At 58.1% G+C, this 24,898-nt stretch overlaps 1 protein-coding gene across 1 annotated transcript in view; it reads left to right on the top strand.

Moving 5' to 3' along the window:
• Positions 1 to 674: 674 nt before the first annotated feature.
• Positions 675 to 24,898, top strand: part of DOC2B (double C2 domain beta) — a 32,726-nt gene continuing 8,502 nt past the window's right edge. Inside the window, exons 1-6 of the mRNA XM_003912031.4 lie at positions 675 to 1,190; positions 10,119 to 10,198; positions 15,485 to 15,559; positions 17,376 to 17,485; positions 18,000 to 18,126; positions 23,055 to 23,212. Coding sequence (XP_003912080.2) covers positions 815 to 1,190; positions 10,119 to 10,198; positions 15,485 to 15,559; positions 17,376 to 17,485; positions 18,000 to 18,126; positions 23,055 to 23,212 — 926 coding nt within the window. The 5' untranslated portion in view covers positions 675 to 814. The remainder of the gene's footprint in view (positions 1,191 to 10,118; positions 10,199 to 15,484; positions 15,560 to 17,375; positions 17,486 to 17,999; positions 18,127 to 23,054; positions 23,213 to 24,898) is intronic.

The following is a 24,898-nucleotide window of genomic DNA, read 5'->3' as shown; positions in this document are numbered from 1 at the left end:
CCTGTCCCTACACGCTAGGAGAGTGACTCCATGTCCTGCTAGATGGGGGAGGAGAGAGGGACTTGTGTCCAGGGTCCCCTGGTCACTTCTATGGGCGCATGTTTGTGTGTCTTGTTAGGGGTGCTTGGGGGTGTGGAAGCCTGTGTCCTGGGTGCCCTTGACCTGTGTGTGCGCTCCATGAGGTGTGCGCGCGTGTGCACGGGGGGTGCGCTGTGTCACGGCCCCCTCAACCAACTCTGTGTGCGCATGCAGACGTTTGTATGTGTGTCCTACGGTGTGAGCGAGCGGATGCTTCCACCACGGATCTCTGCACACGCGTGTGTGCACTTGCACACCTGCGTGCGTCCCGAGCGAGCGAGCAGAGCCCAGCGTGGGCTGGCAGGCGCGGGAACGTGTGGGTGCGCGTCCTGCGGGTCCCTGCCCGCCTGGCTCCCCGCCTGTACCGCGGCCGTGCATGAGCGGAAGGCGCCCGGCGGCCCTGCCCGGCCGCGAGTGTGCGCGCGCGGGGTCCCGGGCCGGCGTGCGCGCCGGTGTGAGTGCGAGTGAGTGTGGCGCCGCGCGGCTCCCTCCGCTCCGCGCCGCCCGCGCAGTCCGCACACTCGCCCTGCTTGGCTGCTGCCGGGTGACGCGGGCTGGGCCCGCCCCCTGCGCTCACTCCAGCCGTCCGCAGCGCAGCGGGCAGCAGCCGAGTCAGGGCCGTCCGGGGGCGCGGCCGGCGATGCCTGCAGCCCCCGCCGCGCCCCGCCGGGCCTGACCGCCCCGGGCCCGGTCGCGCCGGGCCAGGCCCGCGCCAGGGAGGCGGGGCGGCGCCTGCATGATGACCCTCCGGCGGCGCGGGGAGAAGGCGACCATCAGCATCCAGGAGCATATGGCCATCGACGTGTGCCCCGGCCCCATCCGCCCCATCAAGCAGATCTCCGACTACTTCCCCCGCTTCCCGCGGGGCCTCCCCCCGGACGCCGGGCCCCGCGCCGCTGCGCCCCCGGACGCCTCCGCAAGCCCGGCCGCGGCCAGTGCCGGCCGCCGCAGCCCCTCCGACGGCGCCCGCGAGGACGACGAGGATGTGGACCAGCTCTTCGGAGCCTACGGCTCCAGCCCGGGCCCCAGCCCGGGCCCCAGCCCCGCGCGGCCGCCCGCCAAGCCGCCGGAGGACGAGCCGGACGCCGACGGCTACGAGTCGGACGATTGCAGTAAGTTTCCAAGTCGCCGACTTCGCGCCCCCTCCCCTGGCTCGGGCTCGGCGTCCTCAGGCCTCGCGGGTCCCCTCGGCCGGTCCCCCGCGCGTGGTCGCGCCCTCCCTCGGCGCACACCCCCCCTCGCGCGCTCCGTGCACTCTCCGCGCCCTGCCCGCCGGCCTCGCGCCCTCCCCGACCCGGACCGGGGAGGAGGGAAGTTTGGGGGCAGCCCCTGGGGGTGTCCCATTTCCGGGGCCGGGTTCCCGGGAGCCGGCGCCGCGCCCCCTCCCTGCCAGCCCGCCCTCCCCAGGCTCCGGCGCGGGCGGCTGCTTTTGTTCCCGGGAAGGGCGGAGCTGTGTCCCGGGGAGACACCAGTTGCTGCCGGCCCCGCGCTCGCTCCCCGCTCGCCAGCCGCTCCGGGAGGGCCTCGCGGCCGAGGGTCGGGGTTGGGGCGGGCTGAGGAGGGGCCCGAGGCTGGGAGCGGCCCGGCCTCCCGCGTGGGCTTGGCCGGTGCGCGGGCAGAGGACCGGGAGGACCGCGGGGCCGCTTGTCCTTTGGGAAAACCTTGGCGGTTCCTCCTCCCGTGTCCATGGACCCCGCCGCGGCGCTGGCCAGGGCCGCGCACCTGCGCCCACCTGTTACGCCCGCGGCCCCCGGGCAGAAAGGGCCTCCCAGCCCGCTCCCCTCCTCCCGGACTGAGCCCTGAGCCCCGGGGAGCAGGCAAGCGCCGGAGTCCCGGGACCGAGGCCCGGCCGGTGGGCGCTCCTGGCGCCCTTTCCCATCCACCGGGCCGGACAGGCTGGGAAACCGAGGCCGGAAGAGGTCGCAGTCCAGTGAGGAACCGGTGTGCGCGGGGTGGGGACGGGATGTGAGAACCCCCTTCTAGCCCAGCTGTGGCTCCCGACTTGCCACTGAGACCTGGAAAACCAGCGTCAAACCCCAGCCCTTCCCGGGATGTGGCCCGGGCAGGAGTCCTGCTCCAGCTTCTCCAGGGCTGGGGCTGCCCCTCCCCTGTGCAGGGGTGTCTGCGCCTGGCTTGGGCACTCACCAGGGCCTGTGGGCTGCGGGCCTGGAGTTTCCCAAGCATCAAATGTGCCAGCAGAAGCTGAAGGTAGGGATTACCAGTGCCCCCGGGGTGGAGACCCCCCATCGCTGCACCTGGGGAGGCCCATCAGCAGTAGCCGGTTAGAGCAGGGCCGCTGTAGGGAAACTGCCTGCCAGGCACTTTTTCGAGGCTTGGACCACGGCCCTCGGGCCAGCGCCTGGCATATGAAGGCCCTGCCCTGGGGTGTGGGGGCTGGGGAGCCGTCTTGTCCCTCCACTTTCCTGCCAGCTTGGGGAAATCGGGTCGGAAGAGTTTTTGCCCTCAGGGCTGTGCCCTAGATCCACCCCCTCCCCTCTGCTCCTGGCGCCCTGTGCAAAGCTCACCCCGGACTTGCTGAGCCTCTGGGCAGGCCCTAAGTGGCCACTCGTTTGGCTGGCCTGAATCCAAAGCCTCCCCCAGAAGAAGGGATGGGAAACTTGTTCCCATTTCTGGCATCACTGCCACTGCACCAAGGAAGTAAGAGGGGAGGGCAGAGCTTCAGGCCACCCTCCTGGTTCCACAGAGGGCCCTCTGGATAGCGAATGGCCAAGAGACTTTTTTTTTTTTTTTTCTGTCTCTGAACCCACAAAGCAAGGAGGGGACCAGGAAGCTCGAAACTCAGGCCAGCCGGCCCCATGTCCAATTCATCAACTCAGCAGCCCTTGGCGGAGCATGTCCTGGCAGCAGTGCTGGGTCCCTGGCCTCAGATACATGCCATGCAGGGGCCAGACTCACATGGGGTCAGCGGTGCAGGGCAGAGCTGGACGCAGCTTTGCCAGCTTCGTCCAGTGGGCTGGCCACACCCGTATTACCAGGACACGCCAAAGAAATGCTAAAAACGGGCTCAGAGGAGCTAAGGAGGACGGTGTGCCACTGAGCCAGGGCCTGCGTGGGCCCCTGTCGCCCCCTTCAAGGGGTGCCCCACCCCAGGCTTGGATCCTATGGGAGGCTGAGCAAATATCCTAGGCACAGGAGCCCAGAAATCTTGGCTCTCGTCCGTGGTGGGGGAACAGGGTCTGGGGTGGGACTGCGTTCCACCCAGTACCCCAGGCCGTGCCCCCCTCTGGGCTGTGACAACCAGATCCCTAGAATAAGCCTAAGTGATTCAAGCCAGATGGTTCATTATGGCTTTAGCCAGGGTTATGCTATTTGCTGCCCTAATTATTGGATTATCTCTGTTCTGACAAAAAGAAATGAGGGCGGTTGCTCTGTTGTCCAAGGCAGAGTGAAGTGCTGTTTATTTACTCAGCCTTTTCTCCTGGCTCTTTAAAGCCCTTCCTTTATTAAGTCATGTCAAAGCACAAGCACACAACTCACGTGTTCCCAGCAGATCTCGCAGAGGGGCGATGACAGGGAGGAAAGGCAGTGAATGTCCTAATGAGCGGGACCCGGTGTCCGCCCTGCCAGTTCTCCTAGGATGGCCTCTGTGGCGTGCTGCCCTCCAGGTGGGCCGTGGGCTCCACACACCACACGCTGCCCCTACCTGAGTTGCTCTCCTGCCTGGTCCCCACCTGTGGAAGCCCAGTTCATTCTTCAAAGCTGTAATCACTAGAGTGCTGTGGGTTGCAAGTCACAGAAAACTGACTCAGAGTGGCTTAAACAATGAGGACAGCTGAGGTCTTGCCACACCAGGGTGCACCAATGTGTCAGCACCTCAGCACCGTCAGGGGTGATGGTTCTGTCCGTCTTTGCACGTGGCTGTGCGCTTTTCCTTGTAGACCAAAAATCAAGGCCCATTTCCTATTCCAAAGGGTGTCTGGGTGAGGAAGGTTCAGGTACAAACCAAGGTCAGAATGACACTGTCAGTCTCCATCAGCAAAGCAGGACCCTCGGGTCCAAGGTGGCTGCTGCAGGTGTCCAGGCATCACACGTAACAATAAGGTCCTTGATTGGGTAAGAACTGATTCCTTTTCTCGTGTCTCAGTTTAGGAGCAAGGAAACCTCTCCGAGAAGTCCCCAGGAGACCTGTCCTTTTATCTTGTTGGCCAGCATTGCCTCATATGTCCATGTTAAACCTGCCCCGTGTGGTTCACCCGGGACCGGGTCAGGACTGATGCCCATGCAGGTCTGGAGCAAGGACAAAGTGTTGAGTCCACCGCAAAGGTTCTCCTTGTCAGGGGGCATATTCCAGCCCCCACTGGCTGTGGTGCCCCTTCCTTTGAGCCCAGAACCTCTTTGGCCCCAGTCATGTTCTACCTGGACCCGTGATATTTTTAATGCACTCAGTGTTACAGCACCACCTATGTGGCAGGCTCTGTGTCATGCACGTGTAACATACAAGAACGCTGAGAGGCAGTCTCTGACCGGAGGGTATTCATCAAAACCAAGACAAACAGGTGACCCACAGCGAGAGTCAGGGAAGAGGAACCCAAATGGGAAGCTCTGGCTTGCGGAGGTCACTCACAGAGAGGGCTCAACCCTAAGACGGGGGGGAGGGAGGAGGTGGGCTGGCAGAGGGGAAAGAGGAAAGGGGGGTGCTCCTGGCAGAGGGACAGCTGTGTACACAGGTCCTGAAGTGTCAGAATCTCAGCCCAGTGTAGGCAAAACAATAGAACCAAGTGGCTCAAAGAAGCGGAAGGGACCTATGAGGAGGCCAAAGCGGTCATATCACAGAAGGTCTTAAAGGCCACACCAAGGAGGTTGAACTGAGTCCAGGAGTTGATGGAGAACCTTCCAACAATTTAAAGCAGATGATGAAGATGTTTATAAAAATCTTAACACTCATCTCTAAGGGTTAGAGGGAAGCAGGGATGACGGCTCGTTTCTGTCTATCCTCCCTGCAGTGCCGGCCTGGCTCAGTGGCTCGGTTTCCCCAACTATAAAATGCTTTCAACACAAGCTTGATGGTTTTTTATGGTCCTTGCCACAGATTTTTTTTTTTAACTATTTGAGAGCCTGATATTTTTCTTCCAAAAAAAAAAAAAAAAAAAGAAATCAGGGTAGATTTCCTATTCCCAAGGGTGTCGGGAAGGTCCAGGCACAAACCAAGGTTATGGTGATGCTGTCGGTCTCCATCAGCCGAGCAGGGAGGCGTCCGGCCTCAGAGGAGCCAACAGGGGCCTGAGCTTGATTTTCTCTGAATTAGCCCCGTCAAAGCTCTATCGTTATCGACAAACGGGTGACAACTCTCCAAGGCCCATCAGTGACCAGCCCTCATTATTTTTCCGAAGATGTAAACTTCAGTGAGGTCATGTGATTTGCGCGCTCCAAGGGCAGGGCACTGTGGCTCACAGAGAAGCACCTTCTCCTGCCCTTAGGGCCCTCGTCACTCCCAGCACAAGCCCGAGGTGCTTTTCCAACTCAGAGGGCTCTCCAGGGCCTCGAGGCGGCTGAGCCCTCACCCTCCTTCCCCAAGAGCAACTCTTCCTTAGCTTTCTTTGGTTTCTTAGCTAATCCTCCTGGGTGATTTCAGCTAAAACGGAAGCACAAAGTCACAACAACAAAATGACTTTTTGGACCAGGGCAGAGTGGCCCGTGCCTGTAATCCCAGCACTTTGGGAGGTGGAGGCAGGAGGATTGCTTGAGCCCAGGAGTCCAAGACCAGCCTGAGCAACGCTGCAGACCCCAACACACAGCGTCTACACCGTCCCCACACTTAATTTATTGTCTCTTTTACGATTAATTCTTTATGATTTATTGTCTTTGGCATTGTTCCGCATTGATTGACTTTTATTTGTTCTCTCTAATTTTATTGTCTCAATTTATTTTGAAATTCTATTATTTTATTTGTCTCTTTCGGGACATTGTTCTTTCTGATTTGATGAAACTTCGGAGGCATTTTATTTTTAATCTCTTTGTCTCTTTTTCCTTTGTCTTTGAGACGATGAAAATCTCTTTGAGCACCCTTTTTTCGAGATATTTGAAGAAAACTTTTGTCTCTCTTTTTGAGCATTTATTTTTTTGTCTCTTTTATTTATTAAAATCTTTTGATATTCTTTTTATTTATTTGTTCCTTTGAGCAGGATGAGTCTTTTTCCTTTTGATTTATTTGAAAAACTTTTCTTGATTTGATTTGTTCTTGTCTCTGATTAAAACTTTTATCTTTTATTTGTCTCGATAATTTATCCTTTATTCTTCTTACTTTGATTTGATTGAAAACTTTTCTTGATTTGAAAACTTTCTTTTTTTTTGAAAACTTTCGATATCGATTTTGTCTCGATTGTCCTCGACGATTTTGTCTTTCCTGACGGATGATGCCCTTTTTCTTTCCGCGAGATAATTGTCCCCTCACACCATTGTCCCCCACACCCACCTCCGTCCCCCCACACACCACCGTCCCCCACACACCACCGTCCCCCCCACACACACACCCACCATCCCCCACACCACCTCTCCCCCGACACACACCACCGTCCCTCTCCCCCACATTACCACACCACCCTCGCAAAATATTTTTTAAATCCAGCCATGGTGGCGCACCTGTAGTCCCCTGCCACTGAGGCTGAGGATCGCCGGAGCCCCGAGGCTGAACTGTGATTGCACCACACCCAGCCTGGGCAAATAGAACAAGAGCCTGTCTCAGAAACAACAAACAAACAAACAAAAAACAACAACTTCTTGGGAGCCACTAGGCTTCCAGGGAGAAACTATCAGGATGGAAGTGAAGAGGCCTAGATTCTGTGGCCTGGTCTGCTGGGCCGCGCTGAGCAGCTCACCTGCCCTCTCTGAGCCTCATTTCTCTGAAGGGAAATGAAGTTGGGCCATGTGCTCCCTAAGACAGCTTCACCAGCCTCTCAAAATTGTGACCGAGCTTCTATTTATAAACTATCATTTCTTACCTTCCAGTGGAGTTCAGAGAAATTCGTCAGTGCCTTCCTGGTGACACACTGGGCGCGCTGTCCCTTCCCAGGATGTGGTGGCAGGTGTCAGTTTCCCCCGAGCAGAGGGAGCAGGTCGCTGCCCTCCGTATGCAGGGGTTTCTGCAGAGCCAGTGCAGGGGCTCCTCCCCTCCAGGAGCTGGGTGTCCCGGGGGAGCAGACAGCCACTCCGTCTTCTGGCTGTCCTTCTCTGGGGTTGGGCAACAGGCAGAAATCAGACTGTGCATTTTCACACGTGAGGGTCACACCGGCTCCGAGCTCCTGGGAGCACCTGGAGGGCAGGTGGGCTTGAATGGCCCAGCCACGTGTGTCTGCATCTGTTTGTTGGTCTCAGAGGTGTGGCCAAGGCATGGTCCCGTTGCTCGGGAGGCTGAATCATTGGGGCAACGCACCCCAGGTAGGCCTGACCTGAACGGCATCGAATGACTGTCACGTAAAGCCAACGGCTTTGGAGAATATTGTTACAAAAGCACAGATTGGTGTGTCTTGGGCTGTGGCTGTGTGCATTGCTGCAGGAGCGGTGGGATATACCTACCTTCCAGCAGCCTCACCTGCTTGGTGTGTAGATGGCAGCTAGCATGCCAGCTGCAGCTATTGCTGAGGCACACATACCCTTCTCAGGAGAATGTGGCCCAGGCTTCACTCAAGACCTAGTGTTTATTGACGTTTTTGAGACAGGATCTCGCTCTGTCACCCGGGTCGGATGCAGTGGCACAGCCACACTCACTGTTGCCTCAACCTCCTGGGCTCAAGGGGTCCTCCCACCTCCGCCCCCTGAGTAGCTGGGACCACAGGCATGCGCCACCATGCCTGGCTATTTTTGTATTTTTTGTAGAAGTGGGTGTTGCCATGTTGGCCAGGCCGGTCTTAAACTCCTGGCCTCAAGTGATCCACCCGCCTCAGCCTCCCAAACTGCTGGGATGACAGACGTGAGCACCGCGCCAGCCACCAAGATCTGTTGGCTCTTAGTTTGCACATAGTTCCAACAAGTATCATCACCTGGTTTCTTGGGAGAAACAATTACTGAACAGGTGAGAGAGCTGTTTGTACTACCATAGACAAGTAATCGAATAGGAGTTTCAGGCTCATGTCAAAGAAAGAGGCAGAAAAATAAAACCGAAAAGAGGACCACCCGGGACCCTCTGGTTGCTTCATGTCCCCGTTCGCATCTGGACTATGACTGTGATGTTCGGAAGAGTAATCGTAGCCATAGCAGTGACTCAGGTTATTCAGAAAAGCTTAAGTGACCATTTGTATGTTCTGTTCCCAAAGGCAGGGAGGGAAATGAACCAGTCGAGGACAGTTTCATTCCAGAACGGGTCTCATAGAAGCCAGTGCTGTTAGCTAGAAAACCCAGCGTAGGGATCTGCTTCTTCTGTAGTGATCTACTGATCCCCTCCTACACCCCAGGCACACTGTGTGCTGTGAGGTGGATACCACCGTTGTCTCCATTTGACAGATGAGTAAACTGAGGCATAAAGACGTTAGATCAGCTGGTCACACAGCAGGGAAGTGCATGCTGGGATTTGAGCCCGGGAGACTGATGTCAGAGGGCAGGTCTTGCACCCCACACTGCTGCAAAGAGAGACACGTGCTGATCCGTGTTAGAAGGGGGTGATCTGGACAAATGCCACTCCCATCACCAGCTCCAAACCCATGGCCTTTCATCAGCCAATTTCCCTGCAGACCCAAGAAACTGTATTATGCCTGGCTGGGCCCAGCACTCACCCAGAGATCTGCAAACTTGTTCTATAAAGGGCCGGACAGTAAATATTTTCAGCTGTGCAGGCCATATGGTCTGCTTCTGAGGCAGGAAAGCAGCCGCAGACGAGATGTAAATGATGGGCCCAGTCAGATGTGGCCATAATTGGATCTAGATCCATGTTGGGAGCGTAGCTCAGAGCCTGAAGAATAGAGTCTTTCAAGTTTGGCCTTCCCTTATCCCAGGATCACACCAGTCGTTAAGCCCGCACCTGCTGGTTGGCCTGTGGTTGGAATCATCACCTCCCCCAGCCCCACTGTGCCGTTGGCGAACTCCTACTCATCCCTCATGGCTCCTCCAGGAAGCCTTCCCTGATGGTCCCAATTCACATGGGCTCCCCATGGCTCCTGGCTCACCAGAGTCTACTGCCGCAAATTCTTTCCTTTTGTTCCTCCCCTTAAGCTGTGCTTTCCTTGGGGTAGGGACTCTGCCTCACAGGTGTCCATCCCCTAGAGTCTGGCGTATTGTGAACACTTGGTAAATAATGAATGAATGTGACACCAGTTGACCAGCCCTGCAGCCTGGGAGCAGGCTCTGGGCTTCTGAGGCCCTCTGTGAATGCGCTTCTTGCTGTCCGGGGATTGCCCCCAAGCTCTGCCCCCCACCATCACCTCGGCCTTCATGCTGGGAGCCGCCGCTGCATGGAAAGCCACAGCTGCTGTGAGTGATTGCCGCAGGGGAGGGAGGCAGCTGCACCCAGTTACAGTTGCACCCTCCCCCCGGCTGTAGGGAGTTATCACTGCCATTGAGAGACTTGGGGGCAGCAGTGTGAGGACCCAGCTGACTCCTCACAGCCTCCTAGGGGTCCCCAAGGGGCCAGAGAGGCAGAGGAGCCTCAGTCCTGTGTATGGGCCAGGGCCTGCCTCTCTCCAAGCCTCGTCTCCTCTGCCCTCTCATGTGATCCTTGTGACATCTCACGGGTGAGGGAAACTGAGGCACGGGGCCCAGACTGGCAGTTGCTCCAGTAGGGCAGGAACTCCTTTGACTGGGCGCCCAGCTCAGGCGGCCACACACGGCCAGACAGGGGACTGGCGTGACCCCCCCGACCTCTCGGGGTCTCAGCCCCTCCTCTGGAAAGGGGGGAGAATATTGTAACTTCCCGGGGTCGGGTGGGACTGGGAGGATGGGTGGGGGGCTGGCATACAGCCGGTGCTCCGTCAGTGGCAGCCGCCATGGAACGGTGGCACCTGCCCAGGCCAGGCCCATCCGGCCTCACAGGGGCAAGTGAAGCTTCTCCAAGACGTGGCCACGGTGGGAGCTGTGCCCTCCTCTGTCCGCAGCCGCCCTGGGCACGCTGGACTTCAGCCTGCTGTACGACCAGGAGAACAACGCCCTCCACTGCACCATCACCAAGGCCAAGGTAGGCCCCGCCGGCCTGCCCCCAAAGTCCCTGCCCCGGGGTCTGCAAGAGAGGGCCTAGGTCAGGGAGGCCAGACCACACCACCCCCCGGGTTCCTGTCCAGGCTTTCGGATGTCTGAGCTGTGTGGGGCCAGGAAGGAATTCTTGTTTAAACCTTGAATACCGAACTCCAAGAAACGCCCTGGACAGTCAGGCATTGAGGGGAGCAAAGAAACAGATGAGAATGGGAAGATGGAGGCCTGGACAGAGGCCTCCCGAGCCTGGGGAGGGGCTGCTGAGAGGGAGAGAGAGGGACAGGGTGATGTCTGTCCGCAGGCCAGGGGAGGGTGGCTTGGGTGCTGGTGCCTCCAGGCCTCCCAGGCACCCTGAGGAGTGGGGACGCCACTGTGCACCCTGGAAGCCGAGCCACTGGAGGAGGCTGACACCATTCGAGGCAGGGCCTCCAGGGCCTGATCCCAGAGGCCCTCTGAGCCTCACTACATGGGCTGGGGTTGTAGATGTGTATGGACCCCTCTGCAGCCTGGCCCGGCCCCTGGTGCTCCCCTCGGGCTCTGCCACTCCCCTCTGGCTCTGCCACTCGAGTCAGCATGTGCCAGTTCCATGTTCTCAACTGTCCTGTTCCCTTGCCCCCTCACCCCGTTGCTCCCTGTGGGAGGAAGGTGCCAAAATTGATGTTCTCTCGCAAGGTAAGGGCCTGCGTGGCCAGTGGAGTCCCCCAAGTAGTGCCATGGAAGGGCCTGAGCCAGCCCAGCTCAGATCCAGCGGCTCCCGCAGAGCCCCACCCAGACTCCCAACCTGCAGGCTCCCTGCCCCTCCTCCCAGCCTGGCCGTGAGGGCTGCCCTTGGCGCCGTGCCCACCCAGTAGGACAGGCTACTGCGTGCCACCCCAGGCACAGCCTGGGCCACGACACGTGGACTGCCATGGGTAGGTGTGAGTGCCATCCACGCCAGGCCCAGGGCCCTGGTTGGGCACTGAGAGGCCTGCACGCTCCATCCCACCCCTGCCCTCCCCTCTAGAACCACCTGTGCTGTGGCTCAGGGCATGCCCAGCCTTGCCTGGCAGGGGCTCCAGCCGCCCCTAAGAGCAGAACTGAGCATTTATCAAACCCCAGCTGTGCCAAGGTAGAGACCAAGCTAGACCCTCCCTACTTTCCCTCTGTCCAGCTTTGTAGAGGTGGTCCCGGCCTGGGGACTGGAGAGGTGCTGGCTGCCAGGCCGCTCTGGCCAAAGCCCACGCCTTCCTCTCTCTCCTGGGCAGAGCCTTTCCTTCCTTGTTCCAGGTGCATGTGTGTGTGTGTGTGTCTGTGTGTGTGTGTGTGTCTGTGTGTCTGTGTATGTGAATGTGTGTGTGCGCGTGTGTGTATGTGTGTGTGTGTGTGTGTGTGCATGTGTGTGTGTCTGTGCATGTGTGGGTGCTGTGTTTGTGCACGTGTGTGCGTGTGTGTGTGTGTGTGTGCGCGTTTGTGTGTGTCTGTGTGCATGTGTGGGTACCAGTGTGTGTGTGCGTGTGTGCATGTGTGTGCGTGTGTGTGCATGTGTGCGTGTGTGTGCATATGTGTGTGTGCTGCATGTGTGTGCGTGTGTGGGTACTGTGTGTGTATGTCTGCGTGTGTGTGTGTGTCTGTGTGCATGTGTGGGTCCTCTGTGTGTGTGTGTGTGCGTGTGTGTGCGCATGTGTGTGCATGTGTGTGTGCATGTGTGTGCGTGTGTGCGCGTGTGTGTGCGTGTGTGCACTTGTGCGTGCGTGCGTGTGTGTGCGCGCGTGTGTGTGCTTGTGCGTGTGTCTGTGTGTGTGTGTGTCTGTGTGTGTGTGTCTGTGTGCATGTGTGAGTACTGTGCGTGCACACATGTAAGTGTATGTCCACTTTGGGCTGTATCCCTCAGGTATCAGAAGTGGGGGTGGGAGGCCCAGTTCCTTCTCTGTGTAAATCCAGTTCTGTAGGAGAGCGGTGGCACAGGCTGGGGTTCTGGGTGGGGGTGTGGGGAGGGCCCAGGGTGGGCGAGCTGAAGTGAGGCTGGCCTCCGGGCGGGGCTGGACCCTCCAGGTGCACCTTGCTTGTCACCCCTTGTAAGGGTCGGTCTCAGTTTGCCCGTCTGTAAGGAGGGTTGCTTGTCCCTGCCCTACCTGGCCGTTGTGAGCATTGTTGAGTTAACACGCGGCCCCTGGCACTGCCGGTTCTGGGAGACTCTTGTTTTGTTTTTTATTATTATTGTGGTAAATTACACGGATCTAAATTTCCCACCTCAACCGTTTTTTTTTTACTCCTCCCCTCGGCGCTCACCCATTGTTAGCGTACAGCTCAGTTGTGCTGAGCACCTTCTACCTTCGCGCTGCTGTGAAACCCACCCCCAGAGCCCCCTTCAGCTCGCAGAACTGAAACTGTGCCCACTGAACAGCAGCTCCCCTTCTCCTCCCTGGCCCCTGGGGAGGCCGCCATTTGGCTTCCTTCTCTGGATTTGACTCTTCTAAGGACCTCATAGACCTCATACAACTGCAGCCCCCCAGTGTCTCTCCTTCTGAGGCTGCCGCCTTTCACTCAGCCCAAAGCCCTCAGGCTCCATCCCTGTCGCGGTGCGCGGAGAATTTCCTTTTTCAGGCTGGATGGTGCTTCCGGCCAGAAAGCTCCTCTCTGAACACTTCGCCAGCAGGTCTCGGAGAGGCCCAGGGCGGGGTAGGGCTGGGGTTTTGGGAAGAGGCTCTCCTCTCAAAGCCAGACCTCCCTCTGTTCCCTCAGTGCCAGGACCAGCCAGGGCCTCCCCCGGGCCTCCTTTGCCCGTCCCGCCTGTATGAGTCCATTTTCACGCTGCTGAGACAGACACGTCTGAGACTGGGTAATTCATAAAGGAAGGAGGTTTACTGGACTTGCCGTTCCACGTGGCCGGGAAGGCCTCACAGTTATGGCGGCAGGTGAAAGGCACTTCTCACATGTTTGGTGGCAGGGGACAGAATGAGAGCCAAGCAAGACGGGGTTCCCCTGATCAGACCAGATCTCCTGAGACTGATTCGTTCCCACAAGAACCGTGTCCCTCCCACCACCTGTGGGAATGATGGGAGCACAACTCAGGATGAGATTTGGGTGGGGACACGGCCAAACCTTATCACCTCCCGTAGGGCCCGGCCCTAAATTATGGGACCAGTTTCTGCCTCTTGCGAGCTCCCAAGCTGGGGAGGGTGTGCCCAGTAGCCCCACTAACAGCTCCCTCCCCTGCAAACAGCCTCCTGCCCTTCCCTTCCGTGGACAGAGGTCAGGCTCCGTGGGTGGAGGCATGGGTGGAACCCAGGTCAGGGCCGGGGAAGTGCCTGTGTTTGGGCACAGAAGCTGGTGGCAGCTCGGTGACACGGCCTCGGGCAGTGCCTACGGGTCCTTTTGCTTTTGGCCAAATGTGCGGCTGCCCAGGGTGCAGCTGCCCAGGGTGCTCAGCGACCTGCCGGGTGGAGGAGTAGAGAGGCAGCAGCAGGGGCCTCGTCACCGCCCAGGGGTCTGAAGGACAGAGCAGGCGTCACTCCTGTCCCAGCATGACAGCGCCCCTTGACCCGGCCTAGCTCCCACGGGTGTCTCCGGGTACAGAGGTGGGACCACCAGAGCCACTGGAAAGACACGCCAGAACTTCTGGTGGCCCAAAGATTTGTAAGTGAAATGTGTCAAGAAACGTGGCCCAAATGGAAACATTTTAAGCTACAACACACGAATGTATAAGAACTGTAAGAATAAGACACAGCCGTCAGGCATCCCCTGGTCAGGCTGGGCCGCCAGATTCCCGGAACTCCGCACTTCAGGCACTTGGTGGGAAAGGCGCAAGGCCAGGGTGAGGGAGTTGAGTTTGGAAGAGCAGCCTTGTCACCTTGAGCACATGTTGGGCCATGAGCCAGGCCCTGTCCCAGAGGCAGCGTCACAGTGCAGGGGCCTGGCATGCAGAGAAGAGAGCAGACGCCTTGCCTGCCAGACCCTGTGTCCACACGGTCTCCTCCCTCTCACTCCAGCCCTAGGAAGGTGGGACTATTAATTATACCCCTGCCCTTTTTTTTTTTTTTTTAAATTTGAGACAGGGTCTCGCTGTCACCCAGGCTGGAGTGCAGTGGCGCGATCACGGTTCTCTGCAGCCTCTGCATCCCAGGTTCAAGCGATCCTCCCACCTCAGCTTCCCTAGTTGCTGGAACCACAGGAACTTGCCACCCACCCAGCTAATTTTTTAGTTTTTTGAAGAGACAGGGTCTTACGGTGTTGCCCAGGCTGGTCTTGAACTCCTGGGCTCAAGCACTGGGATTACAGGCATGAGCCACGGTGCCCGGCCACCCCCTTTTACACATGACAAAGCTGAGGCTTAGTAACTCATCCACTTCCCAGCTGGTGAACACAGGAGCTGAGCCTGGCACCCAAGCCAGCCAGGCCCCCAGACCTCTGCCCTTTGCCAGTGGCAGGGAAGTAGGTGGTTGGAAGTCCCTGCCGCATCCCCCAGAGCTCCATCAAAGCAGGGTGGGGTGGGCCTGGGCGGGAGCCCCAGCCTCCCCTTGGAGATGGGCCTGGTGTGGGTAGCCACGCCGCCTCCTGGACCCTGCTGGGTAGGAGCCTGGCCCTGCACCTTTGAATCCTGTCCTGGGGTTGCTGGCTGCCTCCCTGCATCCTGAGCACCATCCCAGAAGAAAACAAATGCAGTTTTCGGAGACAGGTGCCTGCTGAGGTCAGCAAAGCCCCCGTGTGTCCGTGCCTCTGGCTGTGCATGCGTGGCGAGGTTTTCTGAAAGAACCAGAGTGAGTGAGGGGAGCCATCTTGTGGAGGGACCCTCTGTGGCCAGTCCGCTTGTGTGATCTCTGTGGACTGATTGGGAGTTGTGGCAAATATGGCCAGAAATGGGGCCTAGTCTTGGACCGTGTCCCGGGGTTACGTGGATTTAGAGTCGATGAGGGGCGTGACCACTCAGGAGGCCATGCTGGGAAGATGGGGGAGGGGAGTCAGGACGATGGAAGGACCTGACCAAAGCGGGGTGGGGAGGGAGGCTCAGAGGAGGGTGAGCCATGTGGCTTCCCGGATGAGGAGAAGAGAAAAAGTCTGTCCTGATAGAGGCCCCATGACAGCTGCCCTGGGCCGGGATGTTTTGGGGAGGGGAGATTGCACTGGCATCGAGCCATCCTCATTCCATCTGGAGGGGTGGGGCCTGGGGGCTTCTGTGAAAGGGGCCATGAATAGACCCGGCGGACAAGGGTATATGCTGGCCCAGGCACCTGCAGGCCCTGTCCGTTCCATCTCCCCGATTTCTACTTCACACCCTTTGCTGTTCTCTGCCCAGGGCCTGAAGCCGATGGACCACAATGGGCTGGCAGACCCCTACGTCAAGCTGCACCTGCTGCCAGGAGCCAGTAAGGTGAGGGGTTTCACCCAGACCTGCCCACCAGCGGCACCCCCCCACCACCTCAGGCAGTGCACACTGGTCCTTTGGCTTTGGGGCCTGGACTGGGCTGGGGGCACCCAGGGAGGCCCACCGCTGCCACTCCCCTCAGAGCCCAAGCAAGCTGGTGGGACCTCAGCCGTTCAGCTGCACACTCAGCCGTTCAGCGTTACCTGCCTGCTGATCTGGGAGTTCCAGAATTTCCAGGCCAGCATTGTATAAGAAGCAGTGTCAGTTGGAGGTTACTATTACGGACCTATCAGAGCATTTAACGTGCTGATGGGCTGTTCCTCGACTCTCCGTAAGGGGGATGAAGTGGGCGGAATCTGCCCAGTATATTTGACCACAGGATCCTCATTCCTACGCCAAGAGTCCGACCACACTTGTGGAAAGGGCACCAGCACAACAGGTGCATCTAGGAGAGGAGAGAGAAATTGCTGTTGTTAAACAAAAGCATCCAGGTGACCTCGAGCTGCGGAAAATCAGAACTTAGTTAGACTCCCTTCTGTGCACCGTGCACTTCAGTGCTGTTTTGTGTTTAATTTCATGGGGCAGAGTCTGAGTTGACTTGGGGGCCTAAATGGGTAGGCCTGGGCCCGCAGCCATCCAGGAGGCCCACCCCAGAAGGGGCCGTTCCCCCTTCCCTCGGGAAGGCAGGGCTGTGGGAGAAAGGCAGCACCCCACCACCTCCTCCTGGGGAAGAAATGGGCTCCCCACGCTGGGCCTCGACGTCCTTATGCTGCCAGAGGGGCTTGGGGATGTGAGGGCCGAGGGCGAGTGTGACCAGGGAAGTGTGCCCCACGTGGGAGCTCAGTGACCCCTCATTTGTGGGACTGGAGCCGGCAGTGCCTGGCTGCCGAGTTGTAGGAAGTCCCCAGGATTTTCCCCAGCGTTTTATCAAGAGCGGTCTCCTTACAAACAAGCGGGAGAGAGGGATGCCCGTGGCCTTTCCACAGCGGGAACCCTGACGCTGCCACAGAGCTGGAATTGGAAGCCCGGACTGTCTGACCTCCCAGCCTGGGCCAGGCGTGGCAGGCATCAGACCGACTCAGATGAGGAGCTCAGAGTCGCTGGCACAGGAGGAGGGAGTGGCGGCAATATTCCAGCTCAGAGAGGCCACCCCGAGCCGGCCCGAGGACAGGATGGGTTCCAGGCAGAGGGGACAGTCGGCAAAGGAAGGGAATGCCCTGGGGAGGAGACTCCGGTTCCACACACACAGGCCTCCTGCAGACCCCACCCCATGGCCTCGGGCTGGAGGTGGAGGCCTCTGTGGATGAGCCTCGAATGGCTGCTGCAACAAATGACCACAGATTTCGTGGCTTAAAGCAGCTCCCTCATTCTCTGCCTGCTCTGCAGGTGAGAAGTCCAACCGTGGTCTCCCTGGGCTGCGTTCCTTCTGGAACCTGGGGAGCCCACCCATGTCCTGGCTCTTTCCAGCTTCTGGAGGCCGTCCACCCTCCTGGGCTCGTGGCCCCTTCCTCCGCCCTCACAGCAGGCCCCGTTGCATCCCTCTGGCCGCCTGCCTTGGTGACGTCTCACTCTGACTCTCTTCTCTGCCCTTTCTGCTGTGAAGAACCTGTGACCACATTGGGCCACCCGACCATCTAGGATAATCTCCCTGTTCTAATGTCAGCTTGTTGCGAACCGTAACTCCACCTGCAGCCTCGGCTCCGCTTGGCCGTGTCGATGACACATTCCCAGGCTCCAAGACGAGCATGTGGCCATCTCTGGGGGCCGTTGTTCTGTCTGACACACCCTTCGATGCTCATACGATCATCTCTCTCTTCTCCAGGCAAACAAGCTCAGAACAAAAACTCTCCGTAACACTCTGAACCCCACGTGGAACGAGACCCTCACTTACTACGGGATCACAGACGAAGACATGATCCGCAAAACGCTGCGGTAGGCGGGGCCCCGGCCGCCGGCCCCTCCCCCACCCCCGCCCGCTTGTCCTCACGAAGGCGGGGCCGGAGGGTCAGAGGGTCTCCTGTGGGTTCAGCCTCATGCAGGCCACCCCAGCCTGGGGGTCTGAAGAAAGGCAGAAAGGTCTGTTCACACCGGCGGAGCCTGGTGGATGGAAAGGGTCACCCTGGCCCCAGTGCCCTGAAGGTGCTTCCTGGGGCCTCTCCGGGTGCTGGCGGCGGTTCCCTTCAGAGAACCGGCTCTCCCCACCTCCCGGCACTGGCCCCACCTTCTCCTGTCCCCTCTTCCAACCTGAGGACACTTGTCCGGGAGGACAGTACCTGACATCATGCCACACTCTGGCCCTGTCAGGGCCCAGGCATCTCGTGCGTCTCCCACCCCAGACCAGGGCAGGGCCTGGGGCAGGACAAGCCAGGGCTGGCCCTACCCGCGCACACTCCCCCCACGCCCCATGCGTCTGAGCCGCTGGCTGTGCCTCTCACCCCCAACCCAGGATCTCTGTGTGCGACGAGGACAAATTCCGGCACAATGAGTTCATCGGGGAGACACGCGTGCCCCTGAAGAAGCTGAAAGCCAACCACACCAAGACCTTCAGTATCTGCCTGGAGAAGCAGCTGCCGGTGAGAGGAGTCGTTGAGCGCCTGCTGTGTGCCTGGCTCGGTGGCAGGTGCTGGGAAGGCAGAACTTCCTGCCCGTGGTGGGGCTACTGAGGGGCAGAGTGAGAGGGGAGGGGAGATGAGGAGGTGAGCGTGGAGGGGCAGAGGGAGGACCCTGGCTTTCACTCTGAGTGGCCACGGGAGGGCGCGAAGCTGAGGGAGTGCGGGGGATGACAGTTTACCAGCCTCACTGGCCTGGGCTCAGGATGGCTTGAAGAAGAGGGAGGAGAGGGCAGGAGGCCCGGGGAGATGGGGAGAGATGGGCACAGCCCTGGCCTGACCTTGGCGGCAGTAGGAGACTTGACTCTGAACCGGATGTCCAGGCAGCAGATAGGACATCCCTGGGTGAGGGAAGGGCAGGTCCGAGGTTTGGGGCCTGAGGCACCGGAGCCTTAGGGGTTGTTCGTGGCACTCAGAGGACCGTAGCAGGGGCCACGGGTGGACGGGACTCTCAGGGAGCGTGCTTGGAACGTGTCAGACTTGAGTGCCTGTGAGATACTCAGAGGAGACAGAATGGCCTTTGTCTGAACGTTATGTCAGAATAGATTGTGCCCCCTGGCCTGCTCCAGCAGCTACACCCTCCCGCGTCTTGGCCTCTATGTCCCTCTTCCCTGCCCCACCCTCCCTTGTCTCTGGCCTGGCCTTCACCTGGTTCATAGGGCTGATGAAGCCAGGAGTCCCCAGTGCCACCAGGGTGGAGAGAAATGCCGGGGCCTCAGCCTGCTAGTGTTCAGGACACAGGCAGAGGCTGGGCAAGGGGCCAGTTCAGAAGGACAAAGCCCAGCGGTTGTCCCCAGTGTACCCAGCCCCAGTGGGCCCGGGGATGTGGACTCAAGTCAAGCCCTGGGGGTGAGTCAGCCTGTGGCCAGGGCTTCTTCCCAGAATCCCAGTTGTTTTTTCATAATTTGATCCAATTTTATTCCCTTGTCACATTCTCTCCCACTCAGACATTCGTGTAGATGGGTACAACCTTTTCTGGTTTATTGTTAGTCACTCACCACAGGTAACCCAGTTTTTCCATATGATCTATGTCACTTAAGAAAGGCAACGTCTTGGGAGGCCGAGGGAGGTGGATCACGAGGTCAAGGGTTCGAGACCAGCCTGGCCAACATGGCGAAACCCCATCTCTACTAAAAATACAAAAATTAGCCAGGGGTGGTGGCGGGTGCCTGTAGTCCCAGCTACTCAGGAGGCTGAGGCAGGAGAATTGCTTGAACCTGAGAGGCGGAGGTTGCAGTGAGACAAGATCACACCATTGTACTCCAGCCTGGGTGACAAGAGGAAGATTCTGTCTCAAAAAAAAAAGAAGAAGGAAAAGGCAACACCAGCCGTACTGTAGTGTCCTGAGTTTTGATCACTGGCATAAACAACCACGTGGGGGTGTGCCTGTGTGTGACTTGTGCGTAAGAGCGTGTGTCAGTACATATCTGTGTGTGACTGTGTCTGCGTGTGTGTGGTGTGTGTTCGTGAAAGCATGTGCATCCCCGTGCATGGCCGTGATCACGGCATTACTGGGTGCGCTACCAGCTCATTGGTGCCGCTCAGGGACTCACAGTGACCACAGGAGTACAGTCTGGGATACACCCCTGGCAGTAAAGCCACATTCTGGTGATACTTTTATTTTATTTTATTTTTTTTTTTTGAGACCAAGTCTTGCTCTGTCACCCAGGCTGGAGTTCAGTGGCACAATCTTGACTCACTGCAACCTCTACCTCCCGGGTTCAAGCACTTCTCGTGCCTCAGCCTCCCGAGTAGCTGGGACTACAGGCCTGTGCCACCACACCCGGCTAATTTTTGTATTTTTGGTAGAGACGGGGTTTCACCATATTGGCCAGGTGTCTCAAACTCCTGACCTCGAATGATCCACCTGCCTCAGTCTCCCAAAGTGCTGGGATTACAGGTGTGCACCACCACGCCTGGTTAATTTTTGTATTTTTAGTAGAGACAGGGGTTCGCCGGGTTGGCCAGGCAAGTCTCTAACTCCTGACCTCCGGTGATCCACCTGCCTCAGCCTCCCAAAGTGCCGGGATTACAGGCGTGAGCCCGTGTGCCAGGCCTCTGGTGGTACATTTAGAATTTACAGTCTGTGAACATTGTCTGTTTTAAATCAATACTGAGCAATACCCAATGGTCTTCATATGAAACAACCCAAAGCACAATATCCCAGCCCTGAAAAACCAGCGAAAGATATCCCTGCTGCTGCTGGTGGTGGTGGTGGTTTTGAGTTGGGGTCTCGCTCTGTCGCCCAGGCTGGAGTGCAGTGGTGCGATCTCGGCTCCCTTTGACTTCCGCCTGCTGGGTTCAAGTGATTCTCCTGCCTCAGCCTCCCAATAGCTGGGATGACAGTCTCCTGCCACCACACCCGGCTAATTTTTGTGTTTTTAGTAGAGACGAAGTTTCACTATGTTGGCCAGGCTGGTCCTGAACTCCTGACCTCAGGTGATCTGCCCGCCTCAGCCTCCCAAAGTGCTGGGGTTACAGGTGTGAGCTGCTGTGCCCGGCCCCTGCTGGTTTATATTGTCTAATTTTCACACCATACACACTGACACAGGCAGCACAGTGCCTCGAGGCCTCACACACAAAGCTCTGCCTGAGGGCAGATGGCGAGATCTCGCAGGCCTGCCCTGATCCACTGGGAACGGCTGCCTGGGCACTGTTGAAAAGGACTCTGAGGGGGCATTGGAGCTCAGGGCAAATGCTGAGATCGATTAGCCATGCCTGCTCTGGGCGTGGGAGGTGGTGAAGGTGGCCGGTGGGGCGTGTGTGTCCTCCCTGCTCGACATCCCTGCTCACCTCACAGGACTCTCATCTCCAGAAAGGGTTGGATGTAGCCAGAGGGACTCACTTGGTGCTAGGCAGGGCACAGTTGTGAGTAAAAGGGTGTGGCTGGGCCTGCTTAGGAGAGGAGCCCAGCAGAGTCCTAAGGGGACCCAGGGGGACACAGGGCTCAAGCTGGGTATGTCCGGCTGGGCCGAGGCCCCGGAGAGAGAGTTTGGGTGCGCAGCAGCTGGAAGGAAGAGGCCAGGTGGTCTTGGGAGGTCAAGGAATGGAGAAGCCTCAGTCTGGCTGGAGATGGGGAGGCCTGGAACTGAGATCTGCCCTGAGAGGCAGGCACCGGGCAGCTGCTGAGGCAGGGGAGGGGACTGAGTGGCCTCCCCACCGGGCTCCCAGCTTCCCCAGGGTGAGGAAAGTACCAGAGCTCTGTCTCTTGGGTTCTCCTGAGGGAGCCGCCTCCAGCACCCTCAGAGGCTCCAGGAAGCACCTTCAGGGGACCGGGGCCAGGGTTACCCTTTTCCATCCACCAGGCTCCGTTGGCATCGGCACACGTTTCTGCCTTTCTTTGAACCCTCCAGGCTGGAGTTGCTTGTGTGAGGTTGAACACACAGGGGTCCCTCCATTCCTGCCTTCACTAGTGTAAGCCTCCAGTGGGCCTTTAGTGCCAGGCCCTTGCCCAGCCCTGAGGTATTAAAGATGATGCAGGTATTAGCCAGATGCAGTGGCTCATACCCATCATCCCAGCACTTTAGGAGGCTGAGGCAGGTGGATCACTTGAGGTCAGGAGTTCGAGACCAGTCTGGCAAACGTGGCAAAATCCTGTCTCTACCAAAAAAACACAAAAATTAGACTGTAGTTCCAGCTACTCAGGAGGTTGAGGCAGCAGAATCGCTTAAACCCGGGAGGCGGAGGTTGTAGTGAGCCAAGATAGTGCCACTGCGCTCCAGTACTGCGCTCCAGTCTGGGTGACAAGAGTGAGACTCTGTCTCAAAAAAAAAAAAAAAAAAAAAATGTACAGGCAGAGTTCGAACTTCAAGGAACTTAGAGGTTGGGGCCGACCCATGAGGAAGCAGGGGGTCACGCAGGCCATGGCAGGATAAACCCGAGGCAGTGGGCACACACAGGGGACGACCAACCCACCCCGAGGGTCAGAAAAGCCCCCAGGCCCAGAAGGACCAGGAATTTATCAACGGTGAACACAGAGGAGGGTGCTGGAGCTGTGGATTAAGCGTGCACAGAGGTGTGGAGGTGGGACCCGGCTTCAAAGCCGAGGGACCGCAGAGAAAGTCAGGGTGGGCCGTGAGGAGGACCTGGCGGAAGACCCTCTGCGGAGGCCGAGCACGCCAGGCCGGGGGCTGCACAGCTGTGAAGGGCCGGTTAGCGCATGTCAGGGTCTGTGCACCACGCTGTCGGTGGCCGCCACGCCGCTCTGTCCTTAGAGCAAAAGCAGCCATAGAGAAGGCATCAAGGAGCCGGCAAGGCTGTGTTCCAGTAACATGTTATTAATGGAAGCCGAAGTGTGAATTTCATATCATTTTCATGTGTCACAAAATATTTTTCGTTTCGTTTTTCTTTCTGCTATTCTGAAAGGAACCAGCTGGGCACGGTGGCTCACGCCTGTAACCCCAGCACTTTGGGAGACCGAGGTGGGAGGATCCCTTGAGCCCAGGAGTTTGAGATCAGCCTGGGCAACATAGTGAGACCCTGTCTCTCTTTTTTTGAAAACGAAATTTTTTTTTTTTTTTTTAGAATTTTTTTTTTAAAAAGGGTAAGAGCCACTCTTAGCTCACATCCCATACAGAGCCAGGCGTCGGGCCTGATCTGGCCCCCAGGCCGCAGTTGCCGATCCCTGGGCTGGCCCTTGCTGGGCTGTGAAGGGCACCCCAGGCCATGCAGCCAAGAACAGGGAGGGTGAGGGTCAGATCCACCCCCAGCAGAACCCTTGGGAGGGAAGAGATGACAGAAGGCCTGTGAGTTCACAGTGTGGCCACTCACCAGGGACCCTGACCGGGCCTGGCTGCAGCAGCGAGAGTGGGTGGGCTCAGGAAGAGGAGGCCAAGTATGGCCAAGAGAGGGGTGGGAGCAGGTGAGGACTGAGTGACCGTCCCGTCCAACAGGTGGACAAGAGCGAAGACAAGTCCTTGGAGGAGCGGGGCCGCATCCTCATCTCCCTCAAGTACAGCTCGCAGAAGCAGGGCCTGCTGGTGGGCATCGTGCGGTGCGCACACCTGGCCGCCATGGACGCCAACGGCTACTCGGACCCTTACGTGAAAACGTGAGTGTGCTGCGCGCGTGACCAGCTGCCACCTCTTCACCTCTAAGGACGGGGGTCCGTGTGCCGGCTCCGTGGTCTCAGGTGGCAGGCACCCAGGGAGTACTTGAGGTACAGGGGCGCCGTGTTCCCTGATGGGCTCCCTTGGCAACTCCAGGGGTTAAACATGGCCAGCCCACTTCACAGATGGGGAAACTGAGGCCCAGAGAAGCTGAGTGGCTTCCCAGAGTCATGCAGATATTAGTTATCACCTGATGCTATGTCCAGGCCTCTCTGTGACTGAGGGGCCCAGGAGGGGCCATGAGGAGGTCGGAGGAGGGGACAGAAGGCGGGGCCCGTGCCAGGGGTAGCCAGGAGGCTGGGGGAGGTGGCAGAGGAACTCTGCCAGGCCTTGGCAAATGCCCACATATGCCCAGCCCTATACTGGGGCCACAGATGCAGATAAGAGTCCACCCAGCTCTACCAACAGGGGCTGATGGTGGTCCTGGGAAGAGACACTAACTCAGGGTCCATGCCAGGTGACCTGGGCCTCAGAGCTGTGGACCTGTGAGCCTGGTCAGGAGAGGCTGTGCAGCTCTGAGAGCCAGGCAGGAGCTGGCGACCCTTTGGAGAGGGGTGCCGCAGGTGCCACAGTGACTACCGTCAGTGCCTGGGGCTGTCCAGAAACTAGGTAGGTATGAGTGTGAGCTCACAGGGAGATGCTGGAAAAGTGAGACTTGGAGAGGGATTCAGTTCGCAGAAAGGAGAGGCAGGTGCTTCAGGGAGGGGATGACAGAGGAATGGCCCTGACCCAGGGGACACCAAGGACCCAGGGGACTAAGGCATCAGGGACATCCTGGCACCATGAAGAGGCCAGTACTCCTCATGGCACAGCTCTCGGGGCACCATTCCCATGGCCATGATCATATTTCTGTCACTTTAAAAATTGTATGTGGCAGGTACAGTGACTTACACTTACATTCCCAACACTTTGGGAGGCCAAGGCAGGAGGATCGCTTGAGGCTAGGAGTTTGAGAGCATCCTGGGCAACATAGTGAGACCCCCATCTCTAAAAAAAAAAAAAAAAAAAAAAAAAAAAAATTAGCTGGGTATAGTGGCATGTGCCTGTAGTCCTAGCTACTTGAGAGGATTACTTGAGCCCGGGAATTTGAGACCAGCCTTGGCAACATCCTGAGACCTTGTCTCTACAGTTAAAAATAATAATAAATTTGGCCGGGTACAGTGGCTCATGCCTATAATCCCAGTATTTTGGGAGGCCGAGGCATATGGATCACTCAGCCTGGCCAATATGGGGAAACCCCGTCTCTACTAAAAATGAAAAAATTAGCCGGGCATGGTGGCTCATGCCTGTAATCCTAGCACTTTGGGAGGCTGAAGTGGGCGGATCACCTGAGGTCGGGAGTTCGAGACCAGCCTGACCAACATGGAGAAACCCCGTCTCTACTAAAAATACAAAATTAGCCGGGTGTGGTGGTGCATCCCTGTAATCTCAGCTACTTGAGAGGCTGAGGCAGGAGAGTCGCTTGAACCCACGAGGCGGAGATTGCAGTGAGCAGAGATCGTGCCATTACACTCCAGCCTGGGCAACAACAGTGAAACTCTGTCTCAAAAAAAAAAAAAAAAAAAAAAAAATTAGCTGGGCATGGTGGCAGGAGCCTGTAATCCCAGCTACTTGGGAGAATGAGGCAG

The sequence above is a fragment of the Papio anubis genome, chromosome 17 (assembly GCF_008728515.1).
Source record: "Papio anubis isolate 15944 chromosome 17, Panubis1.0, whole genome shotgun sequence".
Taxonomy (NCBI): Eukaryota; Metazoa; Chordata; class Mammalia; order Primates; family Cercopithecidae; genus Papio; species Papio anubis.
The sequence above is the reverse complement of the archived record's forward strand: the minus strand, read 5'-3'. Positions and strand labels throughout refer to the sequence as shown.